This window comes from Dendropsophus ebraccatus, chromosome 12, assembly GCF_027789765.1.
Source record: "Dendropsophus ebraccatus isolate aDenEbr1 chromosome 12, aDenEbr1.pat, whole genome shotgun sequence".
Taxonomy (NCBI): Eukaryota; Metazoa; Chordata; class Amphibia; order Anura; family Hylidae; genus Dendropsophus; species Dendropsophus ebraccatus.
This window is the reverse complement of record NC_091465.1, coordinates 80913269-80926969: the sequence shown is the minus strand read 5'-3', so window position 1 is coordinate 80926969 and position 13701 is coordinate 80913269. Positions and strand designations below refer to the sequence as shown.

At 44.2% G+C, this 13701-nt stretch overlaps 1 protein-coding gene across 1 annotated transcript in view; it reads right to left on the bottom strand.

The window, feature by feature from the left end:
- The window catches only part of LOC138768812 (sialic acid-binding Ig-like lectin 13), a 13758-nt gene continuing 57 nt past the window's right edge, over positions 1 to 13701 (bottom strand). Inside the window, exons 1-7 of the mRNA XM_069946767.1 lie at positions 13692 to 13701; positions 10972 to 11340; positions 6827 to 7087; positions 4470 to 4505; positions 2988 to 3125; positions 2786 to 2835; positions 1 to 592 (exon numbers count right to left, since the gene is read on the bottom strand). The exon at positions 13692 to 13701 is cut by the window's right edge and continues 57 nt beyond it. Coding sequence (XP_069802868.1) covers positions 545 to 592; positions 2786 to 2835; positions 2988 to 3125; positions 4470 to 4505; positions 6827 to 7087; positions 10972 to 11340; positions 13692 to 13701 — 912 coding nt within the window. The 3' untranslated portion in view covers positions 1 to 544. The remainder of the gene's footprint in view (positions 593 to 2785; positions 2836 to 2987; positions 3126 to 4469; positions 4506 to 6826; positions 7088 to 10971; positions 11341 to 13691) is intronic.

The following is a 13701-nucleotide window of genomic DNA, read 5'->3' as shown; positions in this document are numbered from 1 at the left end:
CCTCCATATAGTAATAATGCCCCCTACTTTCAGGCCATGTCTGGCTGCGACCTCAGCTGTAGCTACGCCACTGTTTACAATATTACATGAAGAGACTGGTGCGGGTTACATAGCTGTAATATATTCATAACTGATAGCAATATACAGATATAGATGGAAACTGCAGATGAAGAGACAATCCCAAATCATAGTCTATAGCATTCAGGGAATGTCTTACGGCAAATGTAGAGGAGCAAGTTATAGTCACTGGTCTAGGATGTTCCCGATTACTTGGAGGGCTTGTATACCATGGGCTCAGTACTCCGCTGTATCACAGCTCTGGGCTCCTATATTCAGCTCCAACCAAAGACAAAATCTGTATGTAGATTATATGTTCCATCCACATGTACATGTATTTCCTTCTGTAATGGATTGACGTTGTCATTGTCCCGGGTGTATGTGAGCTACAAAAATTACACTGAGAGCTCCACCAGGGATAGATGTATTTGTTGACAATCTTTATATAATGCTACAGCTTAGGAACATGAAATATCAGGCGTCTCCATTATTTTGTAAGGTCGGAGTAAATGTCCTTACTTTGTCCTTTTAATTCCTAGAAAATGAAAATTGATAAAAGAAAACTGATCCAGAACATAGAACCAAACAATATGCAGCTTAAAGGGATTCTAAATGGGAAATAAAGATATTAGGAAATGTTAAACTTTTTAACCTCTTCAGTACAATGTGATAAAATATATTTATGTAAAGGGATTCTATGTCTCTGGCTGGGAGGCAGCCTGCAGCCACAGACCCCCCCCCCCCCCTACTATTATTATTCATAGAGAACAATATAGAGGCAGTAAAATTAGGTGGAGAAAACAAGATGGCATCTAGACAATAAGGTGACTAAAACCACTAAAAGGGCATAATTACTAACTGGGGAAATAAGACATCAGCGCTCAGTGAGCACATTATTACTAAGGGAGGGGGCACTGAGGAGTATTATTACGAGAGATGAGCTAACCAGGTTCGGGTTCGAGTCCATCCGAACCCGAACATTCAGTATTTGATTAGCTGTGGCTGCTGAACTTGGATAAAGCTCTAAGGTTGTCTGGAAAACATGGATACAGCCAATGACTATATCCATGATTTCCACATAGCCTTAGGGCTTTATCCAACTTCAGCAGCCACCGCTAATCAAATGCAGAAAGTTCGGGTTCGGATGGACTCGAGCATGCTCCAGGTTCGTTCATCTCTAATTATTACTAAGGGGGGGCTGAGGGGTATTATTACTAAGTGGGAGGACTGAGGGGTATTGATACTATGTGGAGGCACTGAGGGGCATTATTACTAAGGGGGGGACACTAAGGGACATTATTACTTAGTGGGGGCACTAAGAGGCATTATAGCATTGTAGGAAGCACCTTCATGGCCACCATCACAGGGCACTAAGAGATTACTATTACTAAGTGGCTGGGACTGTTACTGTGTGAAGGGCACCATGTCTGTGCCTACACTAGGGGGACACTTTTACTGAATGTACATGCACTATTTTGGTGGAGGAAGAATTTTGGGGTCATCCTCTTTGTGGAGTACAGCAGGACACAAAGTGGGTCACTACTACTTTGAGGGCAATAACAAACCACAGTTTTTTTTGTGGGCCACCTAGAGGGACACTATTAGGGTATGTTCACACTGAGCAAATGTGGCAGAATTCCGCAGGGGAGAGCTCCGTCATGGAATCCCGCCTGCCTCAAAGAATTGACATGTCAATTATTTGCGTGGAGAGTGGCAGGAGCGGAGGCGCGCTAGCCCTCCCATAGACAAACTATGGGACACTGAGACAGGCGGGATTCCGCGGCGGAGAGCTCCACCTTGGTAGGCTGCCTTATTTGCTCAGTGTGAACATACCCTTACTCTGTAATACACTAAGCCTGGCACCAAACTCTGCAAAGATAAGTCTTGGCTGGAGTTAGTCATCAGGGACATATGGAATGGAGAAAATAGAAAAGGGAGAGTCAATAACTCTGATCAGAGAAGATGTCACCTACTGAATGTAAGGATCCTATTACACGGCCCGATCATAAAGTGTAAACGATCGCCGATCTGCTAGCTCTGCCCTCATTTACTGAGCAATTACACAAGCCGACTATCGGGCTGCACAGTTTTTTTTTTGGCAAAGTCCATGCAGGTCTTCCCTTTAGTGTAAAATAGTAAAGTATTAACTTACTTTACCACGTTCCCGGTGTCCTCGGGCCTTCCCTGGTCTCTGCAGCTCTGTCATCTGTTCCCGTCTGGTCTCTGCACTGACAGGCTGCTAAGCCAACCACTGGCCACGGTCCGGTCTAGGCCAGTGATTGGCTGAGTAGCCTGTCAGTGCAGAGATCAGACCAGACGGGAACAGAAGACAGCGCTGCGAAGACCAGGAAAGGCCCGAGGACACATGGTAATGTGAATAAGATATTATTAGCTTATACTACAATCCTTAACCGTCAGCTGTACATCACTATTACATGTAGTCATGCATGACGGACTCGAAACGATTGTGACGAGACGATCAGCTGATGATTGTTTTTTCTCGATTTTATGGAGCAATAATTGGCTAAATCAGCGTACTGTAATCTCTCATATCTGGTCGGAGATAGTGTACATGAGAAGGGGAAGTATCTAAGCCTATCTTGTTATAAGAGTTGTTCTTTTCCTTTATATCTTTATATCCACAATATTCTGTCTTCCATATAAATTTTTGAAGTGTGAGGGGCAAAATACTGTATATTATATCTTGGGGAATTGACCTCTGTCATACCTCATACGTCGATTCTGTTCCTTGTGTCCTGGGGTCAGGAGATCCCTTTCCTTAAATTAAAAAAACAAAAAAGTTTAGTCAGCCGTATCTCCATGCTGAATAACTCCCCTCCATTCATATCTATTACACCATAGAGGAGGTGTCCTAACTGCACCCCCACCTCTCAGAAGTAGCTACCTCAGAATATATTATACTCTCTTACCTAATCGTCTTTTCTTTTGACGTCTCTTCAGAAAGTGACAGAATCCAACAATAATGATGGCGAGGAGGACAATAATGACAATAGTCATCCCAATAATAATCCCAATAAAAAAGGTAGAATCCAGGGATTTAGTACTATCTATAGAGAAAAGAATGGTAATTTTTATGTTATGTGACACTACAGTAAAAAAAAAATTAAAAAAGATTAAAGAGGTATTTTACCATTTGACCAATTTACCAATAAATAAATAAGTGGATTGATGCCCAGTCTCTTATTTACTAGTGCCCGATATGTGACCAGTCTGTGGTCTCAGCAGTCATGTATCACACTACTGGCATCAAGGCTACCATTACTAGGAGGTGAAGCCAGTTGTGCTGCAGGAGACTACAGGGGTCATTGATTGGTTGCACAGTTCATGTGTTGGCTGCTAGAAAACAGATACCCCAATCCATGACAAAAACCTGTTGAGCGGAAATACTTACCCTGTGGGGTTTGCCATTCTCCTGGATTCACTGGTTGGGCTGCTGGGAGCTTATTACATTGACTTTCCCCGGGTGCTTCCAACTCACACTCCACCACTACTCTTAGATAATGATCAGCTGGTCTACATTTCCAGCAAAAAATTGCATTAATCTGTTCGGTATTGCAGTATGTACAGGTGCAGGGACGCATGGCAGAAGTTCCTGTTCCTGGAATTAGCGAGGCTGTTCTAGATGCTGTATTAACTACTACAGTACATTTAGTGAATGTTAACTGGGTGGCAAAAAGTGTATGCTTTCCCACTGAGGGAACAGAAAGCCTTGTGCAACCTGCACCAAATCTACCGGCAAATTAAAGGGAATCTAGTGTAATCAAATTTAGGCAGATTCACTAATCTCTACCAGAAGATCATCCAGTTGGCTGAAACTCTGACCTAATAATGGGCCCCCATTCAGAGGCAGATTTGAACTATCCCCATTCAGAGGCAGATTTGGAGCTTGTCACTTGCTATTAGGTTAATAGTTCCATAATAAAGTGATTGTTCTCTTTTATACTGAATCGCTTTGTCCCCATATTTTTACCCTACTTACAGCCAACCTGAAGTTTATTTTCTAGTCTTTCTAGTCTTTTTCTAATCTTCTAGTCTAGATTTTTATTTTATTTTTTTTTCTTTCTTTTTGTGACATAGTGACCCTCAGAAGGCACTTAGTAATTTGAGGGTTGCAGAAAAGATGGGGCCCCAGAAATTACACAGCTCCATAGTGAACCCCAAAATTGATCTTAACAGGGGTAACCACTGGGTAAAGATCCCTGCTTATAGATTTACTATATGGAACTATGGGTACAGGGGCACTCCTATTGGTGGCTTCCAGTTGACAGAATTGTTTAAATTCCCTCAATAATGGTGGCAAGGGAAGCCATGAGTGAATGTATGATTATCATCATCATAATCATCATCATCATCATCATATCCATCCATCCACACTAGTACAGTATAATTACCGTTTGTATGCTCTCTGGTTGAGATACATGGATAATCTGTAAAAAGAGAATAAAATTAAAAGAAAGAAAAGCAAAATTTGAATAAGCAGTAAATAGTTGAAGTAATTGAATAACACTAAAACTTTCTCCCTTCCCCTTCTAGTTCTTTGCATCCATCCTGATGGTCCCTGCAGCAGAGAATGCTTCCTACTACAAGAGAAACAAGAAAGACTCCCTCAGCCAATCACTAACTGTAGCGCTGACCCCAAACTTTTTGTAATATTTTTATACCACCCTGAGCCCATCCATATTACATTATCTGTGCAACTGGACCAGCCCTTAGTCCTTTTAAGAAGCAGTAGAGAGGGTTTTCCTCTTCCCTTTTTGCCATATATTTCAAGCTTGATAAAAGTAACCACCATTGGCACCAGAACAATGCGCGCTCGCTCTCTCTGTAATTTTTTTTTAATATTCATTGCAGTGTAGGGCACAAAGTGTGGGATAAAAAGGGAGCAATACCATAAAGAAATAATGCAATATGCCTGGCTTACTTGGTTGGCACATCATATATAAAATGTCAATAGATAAATAGAATACTATGGGTGACATGCCCCCTTCTGCTGTGTGCACCAGGCCTGACCAGTGATCCTCCTTCTCTGCCTCTCAGATCTTGCACACGTGCGCCTGCGCATGCCGCATCACTGCAGCCCTCAGCAACGAGATCTGGAAGGCAGAGAAGTAGGTACAGTAATACCGCTAGGATACAGGGATGGGTCAAAGAGGCCTGTTTATCTGGTTACAGCCCCACTCTATGGTAACTCTTTTTTCCATCCCGGGTTGGGGACGCCTTCATGGGTCCCTAAATACTGGTCGCTGAATATGGTGGGGGAGCTTATAAACAGCTGTGGTACTCGGCCAGAAGTTGAACTAACCGTGACGTCAATTCTGTGGTGCACGGCTAGGGATGTTAGTTGTCGTGACGCCAGTGCTAGTCCAGCATACAGGTGTGATGTTGGTACATGTTTTGTAGATGGCCGGTTTGTTTCCCCAAGATGGTTGGTAACCCGATGGGTTGTAGTGGGTCCCTTGGGCTCTTGTCATGAAAGTCCTGAGTGGCAACTGACCCATGCGGACTGTCGGTACCACCACCCACAGAAAGGGGAAAAATAACCCAAGGTGTGTGGTTTGTGTGTATAGGTGCTGGTGTGTATAGAATATGAAAGAGTCCCAGTGATGTAAAAATAGAACAGCTTTACTGTCAAGTTCTTCATTATAACAATACACTTTTGCAGAATAAATACATCTTCACATAGACTTTAGTGCTTGACTTTGTTGTGCTTAAGGAGGTGCTTGAGAATAGAGTAGAAGAGAGATAGTTGTATTAGTGCTTGAAAAGTAGAGGAGAGAAGTTTGTCAGAGGAGCTCCGACTCAATGTAGCTGTGTACTCTGCCGAAACCTGAAGATATACTTTGTAGTAAATAGTTTACTTGTAGTTGTGTTTAGACTTTGGTCTGAGCACCTTTTGCCCTATAATGTCGAGCTACCCGTCCTGTTAGGGTACTACAAGCCCCAGTCGTGGTTATCTGGGTGTAGCTAAGTGTGGGGGTGTCCTAGTTACCTTCTCTACGGCCTTCAGTACTGGCTGCTTTGTCCTATCAAGGCTAGTTCCTCTTGTGCTCAGGATACTGCCCTGCTCTTTTTAGACCTGTTCTCAGCCTGGGTTAGGGTGTTCCTTGATGACATCTTTCTTAAAAGTGCCTAGCACTGCATAGTAGATATAGTAGTAAAGAACTGGTTGTGTCTGGCTGCATCTATACACTGTAGTGTCTAGACTAGACTGCCTTGTTTGTCCCTGACAGGGGTTCTGGCATCAGCCAGGTCCTGGTTAACTGCTGCAGGAACAGCTGTTTTTGCATCCTGCTTCTCTGAGAATCTGGATAAGACTGAACTGCACTTCCTCCACCATATAACTCCTCCTACAGGGGCTTTTGTATGCCTACATGCGATTGGTGGGAATAAGTGTGTGCAGGAGAAAGGAGAAAAGAGATAGGTTAGAAGTAAAGAGCATCTCCTATTGGTCAGTAAGAAACACGTGGCGCACACAAAACATTAACCCAATACTGACTTCAGCTGTGCAATACATAGACATATAGAAACTATAGAATACCTCATCACCACTTCAACCTGAGAGAAGAGTTTTTGACAGGTGCACGGGGGAGGCAAAATGTGACACCACACAGCCGCGGCCACATCCCTGCTGTATGCAGCAACAGTATGAAGGGCCCCATTTGTATTTGGTGTGTGAAGAGAAGGGGTAGCCTTTTACGGTGAGTATATTCCAAAGTGAAAAGTACCCGTTTATATAACAGGCTCTTACCCACATCAAGAAGAATGGTTTTCTTAGTTGTGTTCCCCCCGGAGGTTATCATCTCACATGTGATGGTTTTCTGGTGATCGTATAGAGATGGGGTAAATGTTATAGTAGGTGAAGTCTTCCAGATGCCGGACACATCGCTCTTCTTCCATTGGATAAGTAAGGATGTGGCAGAGCAGTTCCCAGGAGGAGAGCAGGTCACTGTCTTATCTATACCAGCAGTCACTGTCCCAAGATCTGATATCACTGGTTCTTCTGTGAGATCTACAGGATGAAGAAGAGGTGAGATATAAGATGTTATAGGACTTATGTTATTCAACCATCTAGCACACTGGTTTGGACTGGAACCAGTGGATTCCTGATGGGTCTCTCTCAAGAGACTGGACGGCCACAGGATGGTAACAGCATGCAATAATTTGTGCAAAACTATGGAAAAAAACCTTTCTAATAATACTGTGGCTTTGTGGAGATTTTAAAGGAGAAGTCCGGCCAAAATTAATTTTTGATATGTTGTTACTTATGAAAAGTTATACAAATTTCTAATGTACATTAATTATGGGAAATGCACATATAGAGCTATTTCCCTTAATTTAGTAGATCAGGAAGTGTTAGAAATATCTCTGAAGAAGTGACGTCACGACCCAGGGTGTAATTCCTATGGAGTGTCCAGCAGGGGGCGCTCTCTATATAGAAGTCTATGGGACTTTATTGTTTCTATGGGTTTCTATGTAATGTAATGTAGTGTACAGTGCTTTATTGAATGAATACATCTATGGAATACTTTGGGGAGCAAGGACACTTGCTCCCCAAAGTATTGCATAAATGTATTCATTCAATACATTCAATACACAGTAAGCCCGCCGATCCGCCGCATTTCCGCCGAATTTCCGCCGATCCGCCACACGCTGATCCGCCGCATTCCCGCCGATCCGGACCATATACATTGAACTACAGCTCCCATCATCTGCTTCTAGTATGAACAGGTGATGGGAGCTGTAGTTGGGTAATGGATATGACATGCCGCCGGGCGCAGGGGGGAGCCGCTCAGTACACAGCAGCTCTCCCCCCTCCTCCTCCTTCCGTGATAACTTCCGCCTATACCAATGCTGACTCCCTGCCTGGCCGCCGCTCTCCGCTCACATATACCGGCTCCCGGCATCAGCGCGGACACCAGGATGCATCGGGAGCCGGTATGTATGGGGGGGGAGAGCGGAGAGCGGCGGCCAGGCAGGGAGTCAGCATTGGTATAGGCGGAAGTTATCCCGGAAGGAGGAGGAGGAGGGGGAGCGCTCCTGTGTACTGAGCGGCTCCCCCCTGCGCCCCGCGGCATGTCATATCCATTACCCAACTACAGCTCCCATCACCTGTTCATACTAGAAGCAGAGGATGGGAGCTGTAGTTCAATGTATATGGTCCGGATCGGCGGGAATGCGGCGGATCAGCGTGTGGCGGATCGGCGGGAATGCGGCGGATCAGCGTGTGGCGGATCGGCGGGAATGCGGCGGATCGGCGGGCTTACTGTGTATTGAATGTATTGAATGAATACATTTATGCAATACTTTGGGGAGCAAGGACACTTGCTCCCCAAAGTATTCCATAGATGTGTTCATTCAATAAAGCACTGTACACTACATTACATTACATTACATTACATAGAAACCCATAGAAACAATAAAGTCCCATAGACTTCTATATAGAGAGCGCCCCCTGCTGGACACTCCATAGGAATTACACCCTGGGTCGTGACGTCACTTCTTCAGAGATATTTCTAACACTTCCTGATCTACTAAATTAAGGGAAATAGCAGTATATGTGCATTTCCCATAATTAATGTACATTAGAAATTTGTATAACTTTTCATAAGTAACAACATATCAAAAATTAATTTTGGCCGGACTTCTCCTTTAACCCTTTAAGGACAGAGATGACCTTACTGACCTTAGTGTCACTGTCGTTTCATTTTTTTTTTTGCAGAAATCAATAGTACCGGCGATCTTAAGAAACTTTGTATTTGGGTAATGGCAAATATGCCATTATCTGCATTGAAAAAAGCTTTCCCCATTATCAGGAAATCATAACTCTTTTACATCATACATGCCCTGTGTAACCTATGGAGAGGGGAGGGGGAAGAAGGGAGGAGGGAGATTAGCTGGCAGCAGAGAGCACAGAACAAAAGATTACACAGCAGGAGCTGCATGAAAGCCGGTATTCAGAGGTCAGAGAGGTCAGTGCTGACTGTCAGAGGAGATAGCTGGTGATGTAGCTGTAAATTAACTCTTTGTTGTCCTGTTTTGGTGCCTCATCACCCTCCACCCGTCCCCTCTCCATAGAGAATAATGAAGACGGGGGGGGGGGGGGGGGGCTTCAAACTGCTTTTTCATGATAAAAATGCATTTTTCGGCTATTACAAAGTTTCTTAAAATTGCCTGTACTATTGATTTCTGCAAAAAAATAAAAAATAAGAATAAACGACAGTGACACTTTAATGTCCAGGTGCCAATTCTTATTTTTTCATTTTCGTTTTTTCCTCCTTTTCTAAGAAACATGTAAGGGCATTGTTTTTTTTCCCAGGAACAGGTGTATTTTGTAATGGCGCCTTTCAATCTACCATAATCTGTATGACGAAAGCCCCAAAATATTATTTATGACCTCAAATTGGAGAAAAAAAATGCAGTTTCGCAAATCTGGGTGAGTTTCTGTGTTTACATAATGCACTTTATGGTAAAACTGACATGGTATCATTATTCTATAGCTCAGTGTGAACACATAGCTTTTTCAATGCTTTACTCTTTTTTAACAGTAAAACTTAATTTTTTTTTTTGCAAATATCCCTATTGTGATTTTCATAATGCTTTTATTTTTCACCTAGGGGGCTGTATGGGGTGTCATTTTTTGTGCCATAAGTTTTTATTAGTATTATAATTGAATATATTGGAAGTAATGATCCATTTTTATTCATTGTTTTTTATGTAAAATGTAAAAAAACAAACTGGTGTTTTCTACCACTTTTTGTTTACGCCGTTCATCATGCGGTTAATATTGTTTTATTTTAATAGCTCATACATTTATGCACGCTACGATATATAAGGCTATGTTAACACATTGTATGAAACCGGCCATTCCGTGACCTGGCCAGGTCATGGAATGGCCGGTGTCTGATGAGATGATCTTTAGCAGCGTGCGTTCAATGTGTGTATTGACAGGTTTTCTGCGGCCGCTATTCAATGAATAGCGGCCACAGAAAACTGACCTGAACGGCAATGTAACATATATTTTTGTATTAATCATGGTCGTTGTTGCAATCGGCAACAATGGACGTACTTTTACGAAAATATACGTTGTGTGAACATGGCCTAATACTGTTTGTTTATTTACTTTATTATTTTTACATGTTGTATTTGTATAATGGGAAAGAGGGGGTAATTTACACTTTTATTGGGGGAGGGGCTTTGGCATTTTTTGTCACTTAGGGTGCCTTCACACCTACCAACTCGCAGTGTAAATCTCTAAAAGACCGCTGCGAGTATGTAATTCTGCCGCCCCCTTAACCCCTTCTGCTCCCGCTCGGCTCCCGCTCCGCTGTGTCTGTATATACCTTACCTGTCTCCTGCACTGGGTCCCAGCGTACTGCTCTTTCGCCCAGCCAATCAGTGGCTGCGGCTGGGCAACACACTGATTGGTTGGCCGGGAGAGCAGGACGCTGGGACCCTGTGCAGTGAGGAGAGGTAATGTGTATATACACAGCGGAGCGGGAGCCGGGCGGGAGCAGAAGGGGTTAAGGGGGCTGCAGAATTACATACTCGCAGTGGTATGTAGCGACAGGGAACTGCCAGGACCTGAGATTTACGCTGCGAGTTGGTAGGTGTGAAGGGACCCTTAAGCTTAAATGTCGTAGTTTTGGTGTATAAGGGGTTAATGACGGGTGAGTTCCCGGCTGCTAATTACTGATAGCAGCCAGTCCTCATCCGCTATGAAGCGAGTTCAGCTCCTGGGCGTGCTTTATAGTGCTATACCCCGGCAAGTTATTAGTTTTCCTATAACCTCCATTAATGATATATGAGATGTATAGGCCAGTCACACATATAGCACATATAGAGCCCAGTGATATCAGATGTTACTGCAGGATCCTGCACATCACTCACACTTACCAGTCACTGTAATAGCGGTTGTTACTTCTCTGTAATAACTATATTTCACTCCAATGTCTTTGCTTTCTGCAAATCTAAAGAAATATTTCCCCTCATCTTCTCTCCTGGCATCAGTTATGGTCAGGGTGCAGTCTCCACTATCCGGATTTCCCATCAGATAGAAGTTTGGTTTCTTCACATCACTGGATTTATCATTAGTGGCCACAATATCACCTGGATGGAGAGGCATCCGTATCCAGTATCCATAGGAATTACTGAATGTCTTTCTATTATCAGCAGTAAAGTTACAAGGAATGGTGACACAGAGACCCTCCTGTACACTGACACTAGGAGACACTTGTATAGAATAGCCAGCGAGACATGTGATACCTGTAGGAGGATACAGAATGACATTATTATTACATATCAGGGATCACATGTAGTAAATAATGGGGGGAAAAAATCTGTATATTTACAAAAGTCTGTTCGTAATCCTTATAATTTTCTTTTATATTTCAATAAATCTCTATGTAAGCACAATAAGTGTGAGTATACAGGGGCGTTCATACCTACAGTATTACACTATAAGGTCATACGGCTGCTATCGTGCACTTGCTTGGCTCCATCCATCTTGCTATTACACATTATCTGTCACCAAAAATACCTTTTGACGTCATGAGACATGTCAGGCATTAGTGATTGCAGCGGGTCTCACAGCTGAGACCTCCTGTTATTAGGAGATATAGCCGGGGAGAGAGCGTGGGCTGCATAGCATATTGGAAGAGAAGTCAAAGCTAAGATCACATGACCTGCCCGCCCCCCAGGTTTCTGCACCAGTCTACTAATAGCCTGAAGCAGGGGGCGGGGCATGTGCTGGGAGGCAGCTCACACACACATAATCCTTATCAGGCTCCTCCTCCCTGACTGTGCTGCTAACACTCACAGGAGGTGACAGGTGCTGCTCTATATAAGGGGAGAATGACTCCTCCTGCTGTGTTGTGTTTAATAGGCGTGGCTAGAGATGTAGTTAGAAGCATGGTTAGAGGCGTGGTTAGGGGTGTCGTTAGAGGCATGGTTAGAGGTGTGGTTAGAGGCGTGGTTAGAGGTGTGGTTAGAGGTGTGGTTAGAGGTGTGGTTAGGGGTGTCGCTAGAGGCGTGGTTAGGGGTGCCATTAGAGGCGTGGTTAGAGGTGTGGCTTGAGCTGTGGTTAGAGGTGTAGTACTCTGAACATGATCACAGGTGGAGCCATCAGGTGTGTGTGTGGGTGGGGGTGGTGGGGCGGGGGTAGGTGTCCCTTCTATGGGCTGGCTGGAATTCCACATTGATTTTAGCCCCAAATCAACTAATTTTGTACTCAACGTACTCTACAATGCTGCTTTAACTAAAATTAGAGAGTGTTGTGCTCCTCCTCCCTGTGTTGGTGACTGCTCACTGTTCCTCACATAAATCTTCTCATAACAACTACTATCTCTAAAATGGCCCAGAGGTGTATTAGTGGCTCAACACTTTGCTGCCTCCTGATTGTAGCTTATTATGGGCTAACCTGAGGTCATGTGATCATTCTTCTTTCTTCTCTCTCATGTGGCTGGCTCAACTTTAAAGGAGAAGTCCGGCATAAAGCTATTTTAATGTATGTTATTGCCCAACAAACGTTATACAAATTATCAATAGACACTTATTATGTGAAATGCATATAGGGCTATTTTCCCTGCACTTACTACAGCACATAGTCTTCTATTTATTGCAGAAATGGTGACGTCACGACCTAGTGTGTAAGTCCCAAAGGTGCGGGCTGTGCAGTGGCTGCGTCTAGGGCTATGGATGTCAGGATTGTGCCCAGCAGCTGCTGCTTCTTCCCCCAGGGCTTCTGGCACACTTCTAACTGCCTGTGGCACAGTTGTGGTGCCCGTCCTCTGGGATAATACCATTGCCGTTGTCGGGCAGCCTCATGTACCCGCCTGGTAGGAACAGCTCCCCCAGCCTGCCCCTGCTTGTGGAAGCCTCATGCTGCCTACAGTAGCCCCTCTGGGACCTTCTCCTGGCCACTGACACCCTCGCTCCAGCTCCTGCAGACCTCAGCACCACTCATCCGGCACCCACTGCTTCTCCTCACCACTGGGAGAAGCTCCTCCTGCCTGCAGCAGCTCCCCTGGCGCTGGAACAAGGGTGCCGACAGCCAGGAGAAGGTCCCGGAGAGCTGCTGCAGGCAAGCAGGAGGAGGCTTCTACAAGCAGGGGCAGGCTGGGGATGCTATTTCTATTGGGTGGGTTTACAGGGCTGCCCAGACACCAGTGATGGTATTATCCCGAGGGACAGGCACCACAACTGTGCCACAGGCAGTTAGAAGTGTGCCAGAAGCCCTCGGGGAAGAAGCAGCAGCTGCTGGGCAGAGTCCTGCCATCCATAGCCCTACCAGCAGCCGTCGCATAGCCCAGCCCCGCCTCTGAAACTTATACAGTGGGTAGTGACTTCACCATTTTTGCAAGAAATTAAAGACTTTATTCAGCAGTAAGTGCAGGGAAAAAACACCCTATATGCATTTCCCGTAAAAAGTCTATATTGGTAATTTTGTTGGGCAATAATATACTTTTAAAATAGCTTTTGGCTGGACTTCTCCTTCTTTAGATTCAAGTTGGTGACATACTTTACTTCTACAAGTTCAGTTTGTTCACCTCTAGTAACAGCTCTCACTAGATATGATTAATACACCATTGTATTATACTTCATTATATTGTACTTACCTTTCCATAA